Source organism: Bombina bombina, chromosome 2 (assembly GCF_027579735.1).
Source record: "Bombina bombina isolate aBomBom1 chromosome 2, aBomBom1.pri, whole genome shotgun sequence".
NCBI classification, from domain to species: Eukaryota; Metazoa; Chordata; class Amphibia; order Anura; family Bombinatoridae; genus Bombina; species Bombina bombina.
This window is the reverse complement of record NC_069500.1, coordinates 564452580-564477093: the sequence shown is the minus strand read 5'-3', so window position 1 is coordinate 564477093 and position 24514 is coordinate 564452580. Positions and strand designations below refer to the sequence as shown.

The 24514-nt window shown below is 39.3% G+C and overlaps 1 protein-coding gene across 1 annotated transcript in view; it reads right to left on the bottom strand.

Annotated features, from left to right (window-relative positions):
• Positions 1–24514, bottom strand: part of TUT7 (terminal uridylyl transferase 7) — a gene marked incomplete in the record, with an annotated part of 489065 nt that overhangs the window by 200767 nt on the left and 263784 nt on the right. The window contains 4 exon segments of the mRNA XM_053702430.1: positions 157–248; positions 354–401; positions 16592–16769; positions 17322–17399. Of these exon segments, the coding sequence (XP_053558405.1) occupies positions 157–248; positions 354–401; positions 16592–16769; positions 17322–17399 (396 nt within the window).

Sequence of the window (24514 nt, the reverse complement as noted above, 5' to 3'; positions counted from 1 at the left end):
GGTGCATTTCAAGATCTGAGAATTAGAAACTTTTTAATTTTCAAAGCTAAATTGCAAGGGAGCAAAACAAATAAATTTCAAGGTGTTTACTGTATCTTTAAAATTATCAATGTGCATTAATTAGTAAGATACTATTAAAATAACAAAGTGCCTTACCATTTTAGATGGGTATTCCTTTGGAAATCCTTTTACAGGGGTGCCAAAAACACGCCTTCCATTGATAAAAGCTTTCATTATAAAATTTGTCACTATTTATTAAAAAGAAAGAAAAACAATGAGGTAGGTTTTTAGCTTACCAAATACCAAATTAAATGCAATATTGTGCACATATTTAAAATATTTAGCAAACTTACTTTTTCTTGATAGCCCTGCTCCAAGGTTGTGATTTAAATCAAAAGGATCTACAAAAAGAAATCCATAAAGAACATAAACAATGATGAATATTGCTTTCCATAGCACTTGACTTTCAACAGTTTTAGTAAATATATTTAATTTTATGGACTTCTCAATCATGTTGATAACCCAGTACTTTTTTTTTTTTCTTCTAATTGCAGCTTGTAGAAGTTTTGGAATAGTGGACATAAATAACATAATTTATGTAAGAACTTACCTGATAAATTCATTTCTTTCATATTAGCAAGAGTCCATGAGCTAGTGACGTATGGGATATACATTCCTACCAAGAGGGGCAAAGTTTCCCAAACCTCAAAATGCCTATAAATACACCCCTCACCACAACCACAATTCAGTTTAACGAATAGCCAAGAAGTGGGGTGATAAGAAAGGAGCGAAAGCATCAAAAATAAGGAATTGGAATAATTGTGCTTTATACAAAAAAATCATAACCACCACAAAAAAGGGTGGCCCTCATGGACTCTTGCTAATATGAAAAATGAATTTATCACGTAAGTTCTTACATAAAACATAATTTATGCTTACCTGATAAATTTATTTCTCTTGTAGTGTATCCAGTCCACGGATTATCCATTACTTGTGGGATATTCTCCTTCCCAACAGGAAGTTGCAAGAGGATCACCCACAGCAGAGCTACTATATAGCTCCTCCCCTCACTGCCATATCCAGTCATTCGACCAAAACAAGCCGAGAAACCATAGGGTGCAGTGGTGACTGTAGTTTAATTAAAATTTAGACCTGTCTTAAAAAGACAGGGCGGGCCGTGGACTGGATACACTACAAGAGAAATAAATTTATCAGGTAAGCATAAATTATGTTTTCTCTTGTTAAGTGTATCCAGTCCACGGATCATCCATTACTTGTGGGATACCAATACCAAAGCTAAAGTACACGGATGATGGGAGGGACAAGGCAGGAACTTAAACGGAAGGAACCACTGCCTGTAGAACCTTTCTCCCAAAAACAGCCTCCGAAGAAGCAAAAGTATCAAATTTGTAAAATTTTGAAAAGGTATGAAGCGAAGACCAAGTTGCAGCCTTGCAAATCTGTTCAACAGAGGCCTCATTTTTAAAGGCCCAGGTGGAAGCCACAGCTCTAGTAGAATGAGCTGTAATTCTTTCAGGGGGCTGCTGTCCAGCAGTCTCATAGGCTAAACGGATTATACTCCGAAGCCAAAAAGAAATAGAGGTTGCCGAGGCCTTTTGACCTCTCCTCTGTCCAGAGTAAATAACAAACAGGTTAGATGTTTGACGAAAATCTTTAGTAGCCTGCAAGTAAAACTTCAAGGCACGGACTACGTCTAGATTATGCAAAAGACGTTCCTTCTTTGAAGAAGGATTAGGACATAATGATGGAACAACAATCTCTTGATTGATATTCTTGTTAGAAACCACCTTAGGTAAAAACCCAGGTTTTGTACGAAGAACTACTTTATCTGAATGAAAGATCAGATAAGGAGAATCACAATGTAAGGCAGATAACTCCGAGACTCTTCGAGCCGAGGAAATAGCCATCAGAAAAAGAACTTTCCATGATAGAAGTTTGATATCAATAGAATGAAGGGGTTCAAACGGAACCCCTTGAAGAACTTTAAGAACCAAGTTTAACCTCCATGGGGGAGCAACAGGTTTAAACACAGGCTTAATTCTAACTAAAGCCTGACAAAATGCCTGAACGTCTGGAACTTCTGCCTGACGCTTGTGTAAAAGAATGGACAGAGCAGAAATCTGTCCCTTTAAAGAACTAGCGGATAATCCTTTGTCCAAACCCTCTTGGAGGAAGGACAATATCCTAGGAATCCTAATCCTACTCCATGAGTAATTCTTGGATTCACACCAATGAAGATATTTACGCCATATCTTGTGGTAAATTTTCCTGGTGACAGGCTTTCGTGCCTGTATTAAGGTATCAATTACTGACTCGGAGAAGCCACGCTTTCATAGGATCAAGCGTTCAATCTCTATGCAGTCAGTCTCAGAGAAAGTAGATTCGGATGATTGAAAGGATCTTGTATTAGAAGGTCTTGTCTCAGAGGCAGAGTCCATGGTGGAAAGGATGACATGTCCACTAGGTCTGCATACCAGGTCCTGCGTGGCCACGCAGGCGCTATCAATATCACCGATGCTCTCTCCTGTTTGATTTTGGCAATCAGACAAGGGAGCAGAGGAAACGGTGGAAACACATAAGCCAGGTTGAAGAACCAAGGCGCTGCTAGAGCATCTATCAGTGCCGCTTCTGGGTCCCTGGACCTGGATCCGTAACAAGGAAGCTTGGCGTTCTGGCGAGACGCCATGAGATCCAGTTCTGGTTTGCCCCAACGGAGAACCAATTGAGCAAACACCTCCGGATGGAGTTCCCACTCCCCCGGATGAAAAGTCTGACAACTTAGAAAATCCGCCTCCCAGTTCTCTACCCCTGGGATATGGATCGCTGACAGGTGGCAAGAGTGAGTCTCTGCCCAGCGAATTATCTTGGAGACTTCTGACATCGCTAGGGAACTCCTGGTTCCCCCTTGATGGTTGATGTAAGCCACAGTCGTGATGTTGTCCGATTGAAATCTGATGAACCTCAGTGTTGCTAACTGAGGCCAAGCTAGAAGAGCATTGAATATTGCTCTTAACTCCAGAATATTTATTGGGAGGAGTTTCTCCTCCTGAGTCCATGAACCCTGAGCCTTCAGGGAGTTCCAGACTGCACCCCAACCTAGAAGGATGGCATCTGTTGTTACAATGGTCCAATCTGGTCTGCGAAAGGTCATACCTTTGGACAGATAGACCCGAGATAACCACCAGAGAAGAGAATCTCTGGTTTCCTGATCCAGACTTAGTAGAGGGGACAAATCTGTGTAATCCCCATTCCACTGACTGAGCATGCATAATTGCAGCGGTCTGAGATGCAGGCGCGCAAATGGCACTATGTCCATCGCCGCTACCATTAAGCCGATTACTTCCATGCATTGAGCCACCGTGGGGCACGGAATGGAGAACACGGCAAGCATTTAGAAGTTTTGATAACCTGGACTCCGTCAGGTAATGTTGAGAGTTGCAAGAGAATGACTGGATATGGCAGTGAGGGGAGGAGCTATATAGCAGCTCTGCTGTGGGTGATCCTCTTGCAACTTCCTGTTGGGAAGGAGAATATCCCACAAGTAATGGATGATCCGTGGACTGGATACACTTAACAAGAGAAATTATGTTTTCTTTCATGTAATTAGCAAGAGTCCATGAGCTAGTGACGTATGGGATAGCAGATACCCAAGATGTGGAACTTCCACGCAAGAGTCACTAGAGAGGGAGGGATAAAATAAAGACAGCCAATTCCGCTGAAAAAGATCCACAACCCAAATAAAAAAAATGAAATAATAAGCAGAAGAATCAAACTGAAACAGCTGCCTGAAGTACTTTTCTACCAAAAACTGCTTCAGAAGAAGAGAAAACATCAAAATGGTAGAATTTAGTAAAAGTATGAAAAGAAGACCAAGTTGCTGCTTTGCAAATCTGATCAACAGAAGCTTCATTCCTAAAAGCCCAGGAAGTAGAAACTGACCTAGTAGAATGAGCTGTAATCCTTTGAGGCGGGGACTTACCCGACTCCAAATAAGCATGATGAATCAAAGACTTTAACCAAGATGCCAAAGAAATGGCAGAAGCCTTCTGACCTTTCCTGGAACCAGAAAAGATAACAAATAGACTAGAAGTCTTTCTGAAACCTTTAGTAGCTTCAACATAATATTTCAAAGCTCTAACCACATCCAAAGAATGTAAAGATCTCTCCAGAGAAATTTTAGGATTAGGACACAATGAAGGGACAACAATTTCTCTACTAATGTTGTTAGAATTCACAACTTTAGGTAAAAATTTAAATGAAGTCCGCAACACCGCCTTATCCTGATGAAAAATCAGAAAAGGAGATTCACAAGAAAGAGCAGATAACTCAGAAACTCTTCTAGCAGAAGAGATGGCCAAAAGGAACAGAACTTTCCAAGAAAGTAATTTAATATCCAGAGAATGCATAGGTTCAAACGGAGGAGCCTGTAAAGCCCTCAGAACCAAATTAAGACTCCAAGGAGGAGAGATTGACTTAAAGGGACAGTCTAGGCCAAAATAAACTTTCATGATTCAGATAGAGCATGTAATTTTAAACAATTTTCCAATTTACTTTTATCACCAATTTTGCTTTGTTCTCTTGGTATTCTTAGATTAAAGCTTAATCTAGGAGGTTCATATGCTAATTTCTTAGACCTTGAAGCCCACCTCTTTCAGATTGCATTTTAACAGTTTTTTACCACTAGAGGGTGTTAGTTCACGTATTTCATATAGATAACACTGTGCTCGTGCACGAGAAGTTTTCTGGGAGCAGGCACTGATTGGCTAGACTGCAAGTCTGTCAAAAGAACTGAAAAAAGGGGCAGTTTGCAGAGGCTTAGATACAAGATAATTACAGAGGTTAAAAGTATATTATTATAAATGTGTTAGTTATGCAAAACTGGGAAATGGGTAATAAAGGGATTATCTATCTATTAAAACAATAAAAATTCTGGTGTAGACTGTCCCTTTAATGACAGACTTGATACGAACCAAAGCCTCTACAAAGCAATGAATATCAGGAAGTTTAGCAATCTTTCTGTGAAAAAGAACAGAAAGAGCAGAGATTTGTCCTTTCAAGGAACTTGCAGACAAACCCTTATCCAAACCATCCTGAAGAAACTGTAAAATTCTAGGAATTCTAAAAGAATGTCAAGAGAATCTATGAGAAGAACACCAAGAAATGTAAGTCTTCCAGACTCTGTAATAAATATTCCTAGACACAGATTTACGAGCCTGTAACATAGTATTAATCACTGAGTCAGAGAAACCTCTATGACTAAGAATCAAGCGTTCAATCTCCATACCTTCAAATTTAATTATTTGAGATCCTGATGGAAAAATGGGCCTTGAGATAGAAGGTCTGACCTTAACGGAAGTGTCCAAGGTTGGCAACTGGCCATCCGAACGAGATCCGCATACCAAAACCTGTGAAACCATGCTGGAGCCACCAGCAGTACAAACGAACGATATAAGCAGGTCGACAATTCCAAGGAAGCGATAACACGTCCAATGCTTCCGCCTGAGGATCCCTGGATCTGGACAGATACCTGGGAAGTTTCTTGTTTAGATGAGAGGCCATCAGATCTATTTCTGGAAGTCCCCAGATTTGAACAATCTGAATAAATACCTCTGGATGAAGAGACCATTCGCCCGGATGTAACGTCTGGCGACTGAGATAATCCGCTTTCCAATTGTCTATACCTGGGATGTGAACCACAGAAATTAGACAGGAGCTGGATTCCGCCCATACAAGTATCCGAGATACTTCTTTCATAGCCTGAGGACTGTGAGTCCCCCTTTGATGATTGACATATGCCACGGTTGTGACATTGTCTGCCTGAAAACAAATAAACGATTCTCTCTTCAGAAGAGGCCAGAACTGAAGAGCTCTGAAAATCGCAGAGTTCCAAAATGTTGATTGGTAATCTCGCCTCCTGAGATTCCCAAACCCCCTGCGCTGTCAGAGATCCCCATACATCTCCCCAACCTGAAAGACTCGCATCTGTTGAGATCACAGTCCAGGTTGGACGAACAAAAAAAGCCCATTGAATTAAAAGATGGTGATCCAACCACCAAGTCAGAGAAGATCGAACATTGGGATTTTAGGATATTAATTGTGATATCTTTGTATAATCCCTGCACCATTGGTTCAGCATACAAAGCTGAAGAGGTCTCATGTGAAAACGAGCAAAAGGGATCACGTCCGATGCAGCAGTCATGAGACCAAGAATTTCCATGCACAAAGCTACCGAATGGAACGATTGAGACTGAAGGTTTCAACAAGCTAAAACCAATTTCAGACGTCTCTTTTCTGTTAGAGACAAAGTCATGGACACTGAATCTATTTGGAAACCCAAAAAAGTTACCTTTGTCTGAGGAATCAAGGAACTCTTTGGTAAATTGATCCTTCAACCATGTCTTTGAAGAAACAACACAAGTTGATTCGTATGAGATTCTGCAGAATGTAAAGACTGAGCAAGTACCAAGATATCGTCCAAATAAGGAAATACAGCAATACCCTGTTCTCTGATTACAGAGAGAAGGGCACCGAGAACCTATGAAAAGATCCTTGGAGCTGTTGCTAGGCCAAACGGAAGAGCAACAAACTGGTAATGCTTGTCTAGAAAAGAGAATCTCAGGAACTGATAGTGATCTGGATGAATTGGAATATGAAGATATGCATCCTGTAAGTCTATTGTAGACATATAATGCCCTTGCTGAACAAAAGGCAGAATAGTCCTTATAGTCACCATTTTGAATGTTGGTATCCTTACATAACGATTCAATATTTTTATATCCAGAATTGGTCTGAAGGAATTCTCCTTCTTTGGTACAATAAATAGATTTGAGTAAAACCCCAGACCCTGTTCCAGAACTGGAACTGGCATAATTACCCCAGCTGACTCTAGGTCTGAAACACATTTCAGAAACGCCTGAGCCTTTACTGGGTTTAGTGGAATGCGTGAGAGAAAAAATCTTCTCACAGGCGGCCTTACCTTGAAACCTATTTTGTACCCTTGTGAAACAATGTTCTGAATCAAAAGACTGTGAATCGAATTGATCCAAACATCTTTGAAAAATCGTAACCTGCCCCCTACCAGCTGTGCTGGAATGAGGGCCACACCTTCATGCGGATTTGGGAGCTGGTTTTGACTTTCGAAAAGGCTTGGATTTATTCCAGACTGGAGAAGGTTTCCAAATGGAAACTGTTCCTTTAGAGGAAGGGTCAGGCTTTTGTTCCTTATTCTGACGAAAGGAACAAAAACGATTAGCAGCCCTATATTTACCTTTAGATTTTTTTCTCCTGAGGCAAAAAGGCTCCCTTCCCCCAGTAACAGTTGAAATTATTGAATCCAACTGTGAACCAAATAATTTATTACCTTGGAAAGAAAGAGAAAGCAATGTTGACTTAGAAGTCATATCTGCATTCCAAGATTTAAGCCATAAAGCTCTTCTAGCTAAAATAGCTAAAGACATATACCTGACATCAATTCTAATGACATAAAAAATGGCATCACAAAGTTATTAGCATGTTGAAGAAGTTTAACAATGCTATAAGCATTATGGTCTGACACTTGTTGCGCTAAAGCCTCCAACCAAAAAGTGGAAGCTGCAGCAACATCAGCCAAAGAAATAGCAGGCCTAAGAAGATTACCTGAACATAAATAAGCCTTCCTTAGAAAGGATTCAAGCTTCCTATCTAAAGGATTCTTAAACAAAGTACTATCTGCCGTAGGAATAGTAGTACGTTTAGCAAGAGTAGAGATAGCCCCATCAACTTTGGGGATTTTTTCCCAAAACTCTAATCTGTCAGATGGCAAAGGGTACAATTTCTTAAACCTTGGTGAAGGAGTAAATGAAGTACCTAGACTATTCCATTCCCTAGAAATTACTTCTGAAATAGCATCAGGAACTGGAAAAACTTCTGGAATAACTACATGAGGTTTAAAAACTGAATTTAAACGCTTATTAGTTTTAATATCAAGAGGACTAGACTCCTCCATATCTAATGCAATCAACACTTCTTTAAGTAAAGAACGAATAAACTCCATCTTAAATAAATATGAAGATTTATCAGTGTCAATATCTGAGGCAGAATCTTCTGAACCAGAGAGATCCTCATCAGAAATAGATAAGTCAGAATGATGGCGGTCATTTAAAAATTCATCTGAAATATGAGAAGTTTTAAAAGACCTTTTACGTTTACTGGAAGGAGAAATAACAGACAGAGCCTTCCTAATAGAATTAGAAAAAAATTCTCTTACATAAACAGGAACATCCTGAACATTAGATGTTGAAGGAACCACAACTGGTAATGGATTATTACTAATGGAGACATTATCTGCATTAGAAAGTTTATCATGACAACTAACACAAACTACAGCCGGAGGAACAGTTACCAAAAGTTTACAACAAATGCACTTAGCTTTGGTAGAACCAACATCAGGCAGCGTCTTTCCAGAAGTAGATTCTGATCCAGGGTCAGGTTGTGACATCTTGCAATATGTAATAGAAAAAACAACATATAAAGCAAAATTATCAAATTCCTTAAATGACAGTTTCAGGAATGGGAAAAAATGCAAAACAAACAAGCCTCTAGCAACCAGTAGCAACAAAAAAAATGAGACTGAAATAATGTGAAAAAACTGGTGCCAAGTATGACGCCCACATTTTTTGGCGCCAAAAACGACATCCACATTTTTTGCCGAAAAAAAAAACGTGTGTAACACACATGCGTCAAAAATGACGCAACCACGTGAAAACTTCCGGCGTCAACTATGGCGCCGGAAATCACGAAATTTTGCGTCAAAAATGGTCGCGCCAAAAATGACGCAATAAATTGAAGCATTTTCTGCCCCCGCGTGCCTAACAGCCCGCAAGGAAAAAAGTAAATTTGAAATTTTTAAGGTAAGAAAAAATATTTATTCATATGCATTTTCCCAAATCAAGGCAAATATAAGTTTAAAACATATATTTAGAACTTTACATATTAAGTGCCCAACCATAGCTTTGAGTGTCATAAATAGAAATAAGATTTACTTACCCCAAGACACTCATCTACATATAGTAGATAGCCAAACCAGTACTGAAACGAGAATCAGTAGAGGTAATGGTATAAAAGAGTATATCGTCGATCTGAAAAGGGAGGTAGGAGAAGAAATCTCTACGACCAATAACAGAGAACCTATGAAATATATCCCCTAGAGGAAGACCATGGTATTCAAATAGGCAATACTCCCTTCACATCCCGCTGACATTCACTGCACTCTGAGAGGAAAACCGGGCTTAAGTCTGCTGCGAAGCGCATATCAACGTAGAAATCTAGCACAAACTTACTTCACCACCTCCATGGGAGGCAAAGTTTGTAAAACTGAATTGTGGGTGTGGTGAGGGGTGTATTTATAGGCATTTTGAGGTTTGGGAAACTTTGCCCCTCCTGGTAGGAATGTATATCCCATACGTCACTAGCTCATGGACTCTTGCTAATTACATGAAAGAAATATACCCTCCACACACAGATTATATATATATATATATATATTTCTTGGGACAATTCATCAAAACAAATAAGGTGACATTTTCTCAGAAAATCTGAAATATATCCACTGGAACAGGGAATGCTAGGTAACCATACTTAAAGCATAAAATGTTTTCCCTCATGCTAGTGCAATGCTGCCCAAGCACAGCATGAAAGCATGTTTTTACCACTACACTGGCAGGAAGGAGTAGAGGTTTAAATCAGATTTCAAAAAAGGTGAGACACACTGGACTCCATTTATTAAAAGCTGGGTGGACAAGGTTTGCTACCCAGGATCCTGTCGGACTGGCTTTGCGGTGAGCTTACGCTGCCCACATTTAGTAGTGTCTTGTACAATGTAGTGTGTGACCAGGGGCTGTCAATCACACCGATCTGATCGGGAAGAGTTAACGCCGCCACACTTTAGGTTTTGAAGAGGCCAAGTACATAGCTAGTGTTAGGCACCAAAGCTGTCCCCACAAATAAAGGGGGCCCACAATTCTTGAAAAAACAGAATTTATGCTTACCTGATAAATTTATTTCTCTTGTGGTGTATCCAGTCCACAGATCATCCATTACTTGTGGGATATTCTCCTTCCCAACAGGAAGTTGCAAGAGGATCACCCACAGCAGAGCTGCTATATAGCTCCTCCCCTAACTGCCATATCCAGTCATTCGACCGAAAACAAGCAGAGAAAGGAGAAACCATAGGGTGCAGTGGTGACTGTAGTTTAAAATTAAAAAATACCTGCCTTAAAATGACAGGGTGGGCCATGGACTGGATACACCACAAGAGAAATAAATTTATCAGGTAAGCATAAATTATGTTTTCTCTTGTAAGGTGTATCCAGTCCACGGATCATCCATTACTTGTGGGATACCAATACCAAAGCTAAAGTACACGGATGAAGGGAGGGACAAGGCAGGTACTTAAACGGAAGGTACCACTGCCTGTAAAACCTCTCCCAAAAATAGCCTCAGAAGAAGCAAAAGTATCAAATTTGTAGAATTTAGAAAAAGTATGAAGCGAAGACCAAGTCGCCGCCTTGCAAATCTGTTCAACAGAAGCCTCATTTTTAAAGGCCCATGTGGAAGCCACAGCTCTAGTAGAATGAGCTGTAATCCTTTCTGGAGGCTGCTGGCCAGCAGTCTCATAGGCTAAGCGGATTATGCTTTTTAGCCAAAAAGAAAGAGAGGTTGCCGAAGCCTTTTGACCTCTCCTCTGTCCAGAGTAGACAACAAACAAAGCAGATGTTTGACGAAAATCTTTAGTAGCTTGTAAGTAAAACTTTAAAGCATGAACCACGTCCAGATTGTGTAATAGACGTTCCTTCTTTGAAGAAGGATTAGGACACAAAGACGGAACAATAATCTCTTGATTGATATTCTTATTAGATACCACCTTAGGTAAAAACCCAGGTTTGGTACGCAGAACTACCTTATCTGCATGGAAGATCAGATAAGGAGAATCACATTGTAAGGCAGATAACTCGAAAAATCTACGAGCCGAGGAAATAGCTACCCAAAAAAAAGAACTTTCCAAGATAAAAGTTTGATATCTATGGAATGAAGAGGTTCAAACGGAACTCCTTGAAGAACCTTAAGAACCAGATTTAAGCTCCATGGCGGAGCAACAGGTTTAAACACAGGCTTGATTCTAACTAAAAGCCTGACAAAATGCATGAACGTCTGGAACATCCGCCAGACGCTTGTGCAAAAGAATAGACAGAGCAGAAATCTGTCCCTTTAAAGAACTAGCTGAAAATCCTTTTTTAAATTTCTTCTTGGAGAAAGGATAATATCCTGGGAATCCTGACCTTACTCCATGAGTAACCCTTGGATTCACACCAATAAAGATATTTACGCCATATCTCATGGTAAATTTTCCTTGTGACAGGCTTTTGTGCCTGTATTAAGGTATCAATGACTGACTCGGAGAAACCACGCTTTAATAACATCAAGCGTTCAATCTCCAGGCAGTCAGCCTCAGAGAAATTAGATTTGGATGGTTGAAAGGACCTTGAAGTAGAAGGTCCTGTCTCAGCGGCAGAGTCCATGGTGAAAAGGATGACATGTCCACCAGATCTGCATACCAAGTCCTGCATGGCCACCGATCACCGATGTCTCTCCTGCTTGATTTTGGCAATCAGACGAGGGAGCAGAGGAAACGGTGGAAACACATAAGCCAGGTTGAAGGACCAAGGCGCTGCTAGAGCATCTATCAGCGTTGCCTTGGGGTCCCTGGACCTGGATCCGTAACAAGGAAGCTTGGCGTTCTGGTGAGACGCCATGAGATCCAGTTCTGGTTTGCCCCAACGATGAATCAATTGTGCAAACACCTCCGGATGGAGTTCCCACTCCCCCGGATGAAAAGTCTGTCGACTTAGAAAATCCGCCTCCCAGTTCTCTACACCTGGGATATGGATAGCTGATAGGTGGCAAGAGTGAAACTCCGCCCAGCGAATTATCTTTGAGACTTCTAACATCGCTAAGGAACTCCTTGTTCCCCCTTGATGGTTGATGTAAGCCACAGTCGTGATGTTGTCCGACTGAAATCTGATGAACCTCATTGTCGCTAGCTGAGGCCAAGCCTGAAGAGCATTGAATATCGCTCTTAGTTCCAGAATATTTATTGGAAGGAGTGACTCCTCCTGAGTCCACGATCCCTGAGCCTTCAGGGAGTTCCAGACTGCACCCCAACCTAGAAGGATGGCATCTGTTGTTACAATTGTCCAATCTGGCCTGCGAAAGGTCATACCTTTGGACAGATGGACCCGAGATAGCCACCAGAGAAGAGAATCCCTGGTCTCTTGATCCAGATTTAGTAGAGGGGACAAATCTGTGTAATCCCCATTCCACTGACTGAGCATGCAGAGTTGCAGCGGTCTGAGATGTAGGCGTGCAAACGGCACTATGTCCATTGCCGCTACCATTAAGCCGATTACTTCCATCCACTGAGCCATCGAAAGGCGAGGAATGGAATAAAGAATACGGCAGGAATTTAGAAGTTTTGATAACCTGGACTCCGTCAGGTAAATTTTCATTTCTACAGAATCTATCAGAGTCCCTAGGAAGGAAACTCTTGTGAGGGGGGATAGAGAACTCTTTTCCTCGTTCACCTTCCACCCATGCGACCTCAGAAATGCCAACACTATGTCCGTATGAGACTCTGCAATTTGGAAGTTTGACGCCTGAAACAGGATGTTGTCTAAATAAGGGGCCACTTCTATGCCCCACAGCCTTAGGACCGCCAGAAGCGACCCCAGAACCTTCGTAAAAATTCTTGGGGCTGCAGCTAACCCAAAGGGAAGAGCTACAAACTGGTAATGCCTGTCTAGGAAGGCAAACCTGAGAAACCGATGATGATCTTTGTGTATCGGAATGTTAAGATAAGCATCCTTTAGATCCACTGTAGTCATGTATTGACCCTCCTGGATCATAGGTAGGATGGTACGAATAGTCTCCATCTTGAATGATGGAACTTTGAGGAATTTGTTTAAGATCTTTAGATCCAAAATTGGTCTGAAGGTTCCCTCTTTTTTGGGAACCACAAACAGATCTGAGTAAAATCCCTGTCCCTCCTTTGGAACTGGATGGATCACTCCCATAACTAGGAGGTCTTGTACACAGTGTAAGAAAGCCTCTCTCTTTATCTGGTTTGCAGATAATTGTGAAAGGTGAAATCTCCCTTTTGGGGGGGAAACCTTGAAGTCCAGAAGATATCCCTGGGATATAATTTCCAACGCCCAGGGATCCTGGACATCTCTTGCCCACGCCTGTGTGAAGAGCGAAAGTCTGCGCCCTACTAGATCCGTTACCGGATAGGGGGCCGTTCCTTCATGCTGTCTTAGAGGCAGCAGCAGGCTTTTTGGCCTGCTTACCTTTGTTCCAGGTCTGGTTAGGTCTACAGACCGTCTTGGACTGAGCAAAAGTTCCCTCTTGTTTTGCATTAGAGGAAGTTGATGCCGCACTTGCCTTGAAGTTTCGAAAGGCACGAAAATTAGACTGTTTGGCCCTTGATTTGGACCTATCTTGAGGAAGGGCATGACCTTTTCCTCCAGTGATATCAGCAATAATCTCCTTCAAACCAGGCCAGAATAGGGTCTGCCCCTTGAAGGGAATGTTAAGCAGCTTAGACTTTGAAGTAACGTCAGCTGACCATGATTTAAGCCATAGCGCTCTGCGCGCCTGGATAGCAAAACCAGAATTCTTAGCCGTTAGTTTAGTCAAATGAACAATGGCATCAGAAACAAAAGAATTAGCTAGCTTAAGTGCTCTAAGCTTGTCAAGTATGTCATCCAATGGAGTCGCTACCTTTAAAGCCTCTTCCAGAGACTCAAACCAGAACGCCGCAGCTGCAGTGACAGGAGCAATGCATGCAAGGGGCTGTAGGATAAAACCTTGTTGAATAAACATTTTCTTAAGGTAACCCTCTAACTTTTTATCCATTGGATCCAAGAAAGCACAACTGTCCTCGACATGGATAGTAGTACGCTTTGCTAGGGTAGAAACTGCTCCCTCCACCTTAGGAACTGTCTGCCGTAAGTCCCGTGTGGTGGCATCTATTGGAAACATTTTTCTAAAAACAGGAGGGGGAGAGAACGGCACACCTGGTCTATCCCATTCCTTAGTAATAATTTCTGTAAACCTTTTAGGTATTGGAAAAAGATTAGTACACACCGGCACTGCATAGTATTTATCCAGTCTACACAATTTCTCTGGCACTGCAATTGTATCACAGTCATTCAGAGCAGCTAAAACCTCCCTGAGTAACACGCGGAGGTGTTCAAGCTTAAATTTAAATGTAGAAATATCAGAATCAGGTTCCATCATCTTCCCTGAGTCAGAAACATCCCCCACAGAAAGAAGCTCTCCTTCAGCTTCTGCATATTGTGAGGCAGTATCAGACATAGCTCTTAAAGCGTCAGTATGCTCTGTATTTCGTCTAACTCCAGAGCTATCTCGCTTTCCTCAAAATTCAGGTAGTCTGGCTAATACCGCTGACAGTGTATTATCCATGACTGCCGCCATGTCTTGTAAAGTAAACGCTATGGGTGCCCTAGATGTACTTGGCGCCATTTGAGCGTGAGTCCCTTGAGCGGGAGTCAAATGATCTGACACGTGGGGAGAGTTGGTCGGCATAACTTCCCCCTCGTCAGATTCCTCTGGTGATACATTTTTTAAAGACATAATATGATCTTTATTGCTTAAAGTGAAATCAGTACATTTGGTACACATTCTAAGAGGGGGTTCCACCATGGCTTTTAAACATAATGAACAAGGAGTTTCCTCTATGTCAGACATGTTTGTACAGACTAGCAATGAGACTAGCAAGCTTGGAAAACACTTTAAATCAAGTTAACAAGCAAATATAATAAACGGTACTGTGCCTTTAAGAGAAACAAATTTTGTCAGAATTTGAAAAACAGTGAAAAAAGGCAGTAAATAAAACGAAATTTTTACAGTGTGTATAATAAGCTAACAGAGCATTGCACCCACTTGCAAATGGATGATTAACCCCTTAGTTTAAAAAACAGATAAAAAAAATGATAGACGTTTTTTTAACAGTCACTCAAACTGCCACAGCCTTGCTGCGGGGCCTACCTTCCCCAACAAACGATTTTGGAAAGCCTAAGAGCCCTTTAGAGATGTCCTATAGCATTCAGGGGACTCCTGGAGGAAGCTGGATGTCTCAGTCTGTAAAAGTTACTGCGCAAAAAAGCGCTAAATTAGGCCCCTCCCACTCATAGTAACACAGTGGAAAGCCTCAGGAAACTGTTTCTAGGCAAATTTAAGCCAGCCATGTGGAAAAAACTAGGCCCCAATAAAGTTTTATCACCAAAGTATATATAAAAAAGTTTAAACATGCCAGCAAACGTTTTATATTGTAAATATAAAAGAGTATTACCTCAGAAAGTAAGCATGATACCAGTCGCTATTAAATCACTGTATTCAGGCTTACCTTACATAAATTTGGTATCAGCAGCATTTTTCTAGCATTCACATCTTCTAGAAAATAATTTTAACTGCACATACCTCATAGCAGGATAACCTGCACGCCATTCCCCCGCTGAAGTTACCTCTCTCTTCAGTCATGTGTGAGAACAGCAATGGATCTTAGTTACAACCTGCTAAGATCATAGCAATCACAGGCAGATTCTTCTATTTTACTGCCTGGGACAAAATAGTACAACTCCGGTACCATTTAAAAATAACAAACTTTTGATTGAAGCAAGATAACAGCTACATTTCACCACTTTCCTCTTACTACCTCCATGCTTGTTGAGAGTTGCAAGAGAATGACTGGATATGGCAGTTAGGGGAGGAGCTATATAGCAGCTCTGCTGTGGGTGATCCTCTTGCAACTTCCTGTTGGGAAGGAGAATATCCCACAAGTAATGGATGATCCGTGGACTGGATACACCTTACAAGAGAAAATGTGTTTGCATATTCTAACCCAAACTTTCTTTGCCCACTGGAAACACTGAATCATAAGATTTTATTTGGCTAAAATATGTGGAGGCATGCTACAATTTTCTTTTTTTTTTTAATCTAATCGATTATATTGTATATTATGTCTTACCTTTTTACTCACTATAATGCATATTGAGATAAAGAATGTTATTGATAGGTATCTGCTCTACTATGGCCATTTAGAAACCAACATTCAAAAGTTATTAGTAGAAAAAACACTTTTGATACGAAAATACACCCACATACAAGATTTTTGCAAAACAAGGTCTAGAGGTCCTTGTGGTTTTAATGCAGTTCTTATTTTCAAGCATGCAATAGTTTTATTCTACACAGGTATCTGGGTAATGTCAACTACTTCATCTGTATATTTTTCTGCATATTATCCACATTCATTCATTATTAGTTTTTCAACATATATATGTGTCCTCAACCATTTTAAGATGCATTTTTATTTTCAAAATTACTGAATGCATCATCATTAGCCTATATGCTACTTGGCTGATCAACCATTTTTTCCAGTCAATATCATGTTACAATTTAACATTTTTCAGCTTAGTGCAGCTAATTGCAAAGCAATGCCAACAATTTCATCACCTACCTTCAATAACTATATACTTGGATGTCCATTGTTTTTTAAATGTTGTCAGGAGGCTTTTTCGTCGGATACAGATGACATGTTCTTTAAAATCAAATTCTTCAGTGTAATATCTGAGAAGTCCTAGCCAAAGTTCACCAACAGACTCCTTGTTTTTATCATAATCTGGCCAATACTGTGCCTTCAACAATAAAAAGTTTAAGAAGTTCATAGCTAGTTTTCCTAAATATTAAAACTGCACAAAATTGAATAATATTTAACAAATCTAAAACTAATATATACTGCACAAAAAGAAAAGTAAATATTCAAAGTGTATATATTGCTCAGGTAATTTCTACTAAATGTATGTCCTTGAGATAATATGGTGGTTTCTCTATGTGATACAATTAATGCTTTTTCTTTATTGTGTGAGCTAAATGGCTTTTCTTTAATATTGATTCAGGTTGCAGCAGATAGTATTTTCTTCGGCATATTTTACATACAGGATAGGTGATAGAACATCTTGCGCATAAGAGTAAAGGAATCAATTGCTAAAGACGACTTCTAGAAATCATACACTACTTTGAGATTGATGTTAACAAAATGAAACACTTGTCAGATATCATCTGGATTTACCACAAAATTAGTTGGAAAACAAATTTATATTCAAGCATCTGTTTTGCATGCATTACAATTATTCTATGTAACATACAATAAGTTAAACTTTATTATTTCAGTGGACAAACTGACTTACCAAATGATCCAGCTTGTTAAAAAAATACACATTCCATCCATCAACAAGAATTTCTGGCTTCTTATTGCCTTTGTATATCTGGAGTAAATATAATACATATACTTAGTCAAGTGACAAAAAATAATAATTTTTAATTCCTAATAGACTTGACAGAATGGCAAATTATATGCTAGCTAGTAATAACCTATAGAGATTACAGTGAAAGCTCTTAAGATAAATATATATGAAAAAGTTTAAATTAGGTAAGCTTTTCTATTATTAAAAGAATGACATCAAAACATTTGAAAATATATTTCTTAATTAATATTAAGACTAATGATCTGGGCTTTCTACTCCTTCCACTGCACTGGGAGGTTGATTTATGCTACTGCCTCTTGTTTACATAACTTTTCTGAAATCAATGCTGCTATATTTGAATTATATATATATATATATATATATATATATATATATATATATATATATATATATATATATATATATATATATATATATATATATATATATATATATATATAGCCAGCACAAAGCTCCTTGAAATCTTCAAACCTTTATTAGACACATGCTAAAAAAGCTTCAGGCAGAGAACCTGTCTGACATGTTTCGGCCTTAAAGGGACACTGAACCCCAATTTTTTTTCCTGTGATTCAGATAGAGCATGACATTTTAAGCAACTTTCTAATTTACTCCTATTATCAAATTGTATTCATTCTCTTGGCATCTTTATTTGAAATGCAAGAATGTAAGTTAAGATGCCGGACCCTTTTTGGTGAACAACCTGGGGTGTTCTTGCTGATTGGTGGATAAATTGATCCACCAATAAAAAAGTGCTGTGCAGCGTCTGAACCAAAAAAAAAAAAAAAAAGAAGATAACAAGTGAACGAAGAAAAATTGATAATAGGAGTCAATTACAAAGTTGCTTAAAACTGCATGTTCTATCTGAATCACGAAAGAAAAAATTTGGGTTCAGTGTCCCTTTAAATCAGACACAGTATAGGTAAAAAAAAATACATAAAAAAACATAATTTATGTAAGAACTTACCTGATAAATTGATTTCTTTCATATTGGCAAAAGTCCATGAGCTAGTGACGTACAGGGATATGCAATCTTACCAGGAGGCGCAAAGTTTCCCAAACCTCAAAATGCCTATAAATACACCCCCCACCACACCCACAATTCGGTTTAACGAATAGCCAAGTAGTCGGGTGATAAAGAAAGGAGTAATAAAGCATCAACAAAGCAATTTGGAAACAATTGTGCTTTATACATAAAATCATAACCACCATAAAAAAAAAGTGTGCGTCTCATGGACTCTTGCCAATATAAAAGAAATTAATATATCAGGTAAGTTCTTACATAAATTATGTTTTCTTTTATGCAATTGGCAAGAGTCCATGAGCTAGTGACGTATGGGATAGCAATACCCAAGATGTGGAACTCCACGCAAGAGTCACTATAGAGAGAGGGATAAAAATAAAAACAGTCATTTTCCCCTGAAAAAATGAATCCACAACTCAAAATAGAAGTCTATTCTCATCAATGAAAGGAAAAAACTTAAATCAAAAGCAGAAGAATCAAACTGAAACAGCTGCCTAAAGAACTTTTCTACCAAAAACTGCTTCCGAAGAAGCAAATACATCAAAATGGTAGAATTTAGAAAATGTATGCAAAGAAGACCAAGTAGCAGCTTTGCAAATCTGATCAACTGAAGCTTCATTCTTAAAAGCCCAGGAAGTGGAAACTGATCTAGTAGAATGAGCTGTAATTCTCTGAGGCGGGGCTTGACCCGACTCCAAATAGGCTTGATGAATCAAAAGCTTTAACCACAAAACCAAAGAAAGAGCAGAAACCTTCTAACATTTCCTAGAACCAGAAAAGATAACAAATAGACTAGAAGTCTTCCTGAAATCTTTAGTAGCTTCAACAAAATATTTCAGAGCTCTCACCATATCCAAAGAATGCAAAGATCTCTCCAAAGAATTCTTAGGATTAGGACACAAGGAAGGAAAAACAATTTCTCTATTAATGTTGTTAGAATTCACAACCTTAGGTAAGAATTTAAATAAAGTCCGCAAAACTGCCTTATCCTGATGAAAAATCAGAAAAGAATCACAATAGAGAGCAGATACTTCAGAAACTCTTCTAGCAGAAGAGATGGCCAAAAGAAACAACACTTTCCAAGAAAGTAGTTTAATGTCAAAAGAATACATAGGCTCAAACGGAGGAGCCTGTAAAGCCTTCAAAACCAAATTAAGACTCCAAGGAGGAGAGATTGATTTAATGACAGGCTTGATACGAACCAAAGCCTGCACAAAACAATGAATATCAGGAAGCTTAGCAATCTTTCTGTGAAATATAACAGAAAGAGCAGAGATTTGTCCTTTCAAGGAACTTGCAGACAAACCTTTATCCAAACCATCCTGAAGAAACTGTAAAATTCTAGGAATTCTAAAAGAATGCCAAGAGAATTTATGAGAAGAACACCATTAAATGCAAGTCTTCCAAACTCGATAATAAATCTTTCTAGAAACAGATTTACGAGTCTGCAACTTAGTATTAACCACATCAGAAAAACCTCTATGACTAATCACTAAGCGTTCAATTTCCATACCTTTAAATTTAATGATTTGAGATCCTGATGGAAAAACATAATTTATGTAAGAACTTACCTGATAAATTCATTTCTTTCATATTAACAAGAGTCCATGAGCTAGTGACGTATGGGATATACATTCCTACCAGGAGGGGCAAAGTTTCCCAAACCTTAAAATGCCTATAAATACACCCCTCACCACACCCACAAATCAGTTTAACGAATAGCCAAGAAGTGGGGTGATAAGAAAAAAAGTGCGAAGCATATAAAATAAGGAATTGGAATAATTGTGCTTTATACAAAAAAATCATAACCACCACAAAAAAGGGTGGGCCTCATGGACTCTTGTTAATATGAAAGAAATGAATTTATCAGGTAAGTTCTTACATAAATTATGTTTTCTTTCATGTAATTAACAAGAGTCCATGAGCTAGTGACGTATGGGATAATGACTACCCAAGATGTGGATCTTTCCACACAAGAGTCACTAGAGAGGGAGGGATAAAATAAAGACAGCCAATTCCTGCTGAAAATAATCCACACCCAAAATAAAGTTTAACAAAAAACATAAGCAGAAGATTCAAACTGAAACCGCTGCCTGAAGAACTTTTCTACCAAAAACTGCTTCAGAAGAAGAAAATACATCAAAATGGTAGAATTTAGTAAAAGTATGCAAAGAGGACCAAGTTGCTGCTTTGCAGATCTGGTCAACCGAAGCTTCATTCCTAAACGCCCAGGAAGTAGATACTGACCTAGTAGAATGAGCTGTAATTCTCTGAGGCGGAATTTTACCCGACTCAACATAGGCAAGATGAATTAAAGATTTCAACCAAGATGCCAAAGAAATGGCAGAAGCTTTCTGGCCTTTCCTAGAACCGGAAAAGATAACAAATAGACTAGAAGTCTTACGGAAAGATTTCGTAGCTTCAACATAATATTTCAAAGCTCTAACAACATCCAAAGAATGCAACGATTTCTCCTTAGAATTCTTAGGATTAGGACATAATGAAGGAACCACAATTTCTCTACTAATGTTGTTGGAATTCACAACTTTAGGTAAAAATTCAAAAGAAGTTCGCAACACCGCCTTATCCTGATGAAAAATCAGAAAAGGAGACTCACAAGAAAGAGCAGATAATTCAGAAACTCTTCTAGCAGAAGAGATGGCCAAAAGGAACAAAACTTTCCAAGAAAGTAATTTAATGTCCAATGAATGCATAGGTTCAAACGGAGGAGCTTGAAGAGCTCCCAGAACCAAATTCAAACTCCAAGGAGGAGAAATTGACTTAATGACAGGTTTTATACGAACCAAAGCTTGTACAAAACAATGAATATCAGGAAGAATAGCAATCTTTCTGTGAAAAAGAACAGAAAGAGCGGAGATTTGTCCTTTCAAAGAACTTGCGGACAAACCCTTATCTAAACCATCCTGAAGAAACTGTAAAATTCTCGGTATTCTAAAAGAATGCCAAGAAAAATGATGAGAAGACACCAAGAAATATAAGTCTTCCAGACTCTATAATATATCTCTCGAGATACAGATTTACGAGCCTGTAACATAGTATTAATCACGGAGTCAGAGAAACCTCTTTGACCAAGAATCAAGCGTTCAATCTCCATACCTTTAAATTTAAGGATTTCAGATCCGGATGGAAAAAAGGACCTTGTGACAGAAGGTCTGGTCTTAACGGAAGAGTCCATGGTTGGCAAGATGCCATCCGGACAAGATCCGCATACCAAAACCTGTGAGGCCATGCCGGAGCTATTAGCAGAACAAACGAGCATTCCCTCAGAATCTTGGAGATTACTCTTGGAAGAAGAACTAGAGGCGGAAAGATATAGGCAGGATGATACTTCCAAGGAAGTGATAATGCATCCACTGCCTCCGCCTGAGGATCCCGGGATCTGGACAGATACCTGGGAAGTTTCTTGTTTAGATGAGAGGCCATCAGATCTATCTCTGGGAGCCCCCACATTTGAACAATCTGAAGAAATACCTCTGGGTGAAGAGACCATTCGCCCGGATGCAACGTTTGGCGACTGAGATAATCCGCTTCCCAATTGTCTACACCTGGGATATGAACCGCAGAGATTAGACAGGAGCTGGATTCCGCCCAAACCAAAATTCGAGATACTTCTTTCATAGCCAGAGGACTGTGAGTCCCTCCTTGATGATTGATGTATGCCACAGTTGTGACATTGTCTGTCTGAAAACAAATGAACGATTCTCTCTTCAGAAGAGGCCAAAACTGAAGAGCTCTGAAAACTGCACGGAGTTCCAAGATATTGATCGGTAATCTCACCTCCTGAGATTCCCAAACTCCTTGTGCCGTCAGAGATCCCCACACAGCTCCCCAACCTGTGAGACTTGCATCTGTTGAAATTACAGTCCAGGTCGGAAGAACAAAAGAAGCCCCCTGAATTAAACGAAGGTGATCTGTCCACCACGTTAGAGAGTGTCGAACAATCGGTTTTAAAGATATTAATTGATATATCTTCGTGTAATCCCTGCACCATTGGTTCAGCATACAGAGCTGAAGAGGTCGCATGTGAAAACGAGCAAAGGGAATCGCGTCCGATGCAGCAGTCATAAGACCTAGAATTTCCATGCATAAGGATACCGAAGGGAATGATTGAGACTGAAGGTTTCGACAAGCTGTAATCAATTTTAGACGTCTCTTGTCTGTTAAAGACAGAGTCATGGACACTGAATCTATCTGGAAACCCAGAAAGGTTACCCTTGTTTGAGGAATCAAAGAACTTTTTGGTAAATTGATCCTCCAACCATGATCTTGAAGAAACAACACAAGTCGATTCGTATGAGACTCTGCTAAATGTAAAGACTGAGCAAGTACCAAGATATCGTCCAAATAAGGAAATACCACAATACCCTGTTCTCTGATTACAGACAGAAGGGCACCGAGAATCTTTGTGAAAATTCTTGGAGCTGTAGCAAGGCCAAACGGTAGAGCCACAAATTGGTAATGCTTGTCTAGAAAAGAGAATCTCAGGAACTGATAATGATCTGGATGAATCGGAATATGCAGATATGCATCCTGTAAATCTATTGTGGACATATAATTCCCTTGCTGAACAAAAGGCAATATAGTCCTTACAGTTACCATCTTGAACGTTGGTATCCTTACATAACGATTCAATAATTTTAGATCCAGAACTGGTCTGAAGGAATTCTCCTTCTTTGGTACAATGAAGAGATTTGAATAAAACCCCATCCCCTGTTCCGGAACTGGAACTGGCATAATTACTCCAGCCAACTCTAGATCTGAAACACAATTCAGAAATGCTTGAGCTTTCACTGGATTTACTGGGACATGGGAAAGAAAAAATCTCTTTGCAGGAGGTCTCATCTTGAAACCAATTCTGTACCCTTCTGAAACAATGTTCTGAATCCAAAGATTGTGAACAGAATTGATCCAAATTTCTTTGAAAAAACGTAACCTGCCCCCTACCAGCTGAACTGGAATGAGGGCCGTACCTTCATGTGAACTTAGAAGCAGGCTTTGCCTTTCTAGCAGGCTTGGATTTATTCCAGACTGGAGATGGTTTCCAAACTGAAACTGCTCCTGAGGACGAAGGATCAGGCTTTTGTTCTTTGTTGAAACGAAAGGAACGAAAACGATTGTTAGCCCTGTTTTTACCTTTAGACTTTTTATCCTGTGGTAAAAAAGTTCCTTTCCCACCAGTAACAGTTGAAATAATAGAATCCAACTGAGAACCAAATAATTCGTTTCCCTGGAAAGAAATGGAAAGTAGAGTTGATTTAGAAGCCATATCAGCATTCCAGGTCTTAAGCCATAAAGCTCTTCTGGCTAAGATAGCCAGAGACATAAACCTAACATCAACTCTAATAATATCAAAAATGGCATCACAGATGAAATTATTAGCATGCTGGAGAAGAATAATAATATCATGAGAATCACGATTTGTTACTTGTTGCGCTAGAGTTTCCAACCAAAAAGTTGAAGCTGCAGCAACATCAGCCAATGATATAGCAGGTCTAAGAAGATTACCTGAACATAGATAAGCTTTTCTTAGAAAAGATTCAATTTTTCTATCTAAAGGATCCTTAAACGAGGTACCATCTGACGTAGGAATGGTAGTACGTTTAGCAAGGGTAGAAATAGCCCCATCAACTTTAGGGATTTTGTCCCAAAATTCTAACCTGTCAGGCGGAACAGGATATAATTGCTTAAAACGTTTAGAAGGAGTAAATGAATTACCCAATTTATCCCATTCCTTGGAAATTACTGCAGAAATAGCATTAGGAACAGGAAAGACTTCTGGAATAACCGCAGGAGCTTTAAAAACCTTATCCAAACGTATAGAATTAGTATCAAGAGGACTAGAATCCTCTATTTCTAAAGCAATTAGTACTTCTTTAAGTAAAGAGCGAATAAATTCCATCTTAAATAAATATGAAGATTTATCAGCATCAATCTCTGAGATAGAATCCTCTGAACCAGAAGAGTCCAAAGAATCAGAATGATGGTGTTCATTTAAAAATTCATCTGTAGAGAGAGAAGATTTAAAAGACTTTTTACGTTTACTAGAAGGAGAAATAACAGACAAAGCCTTCTT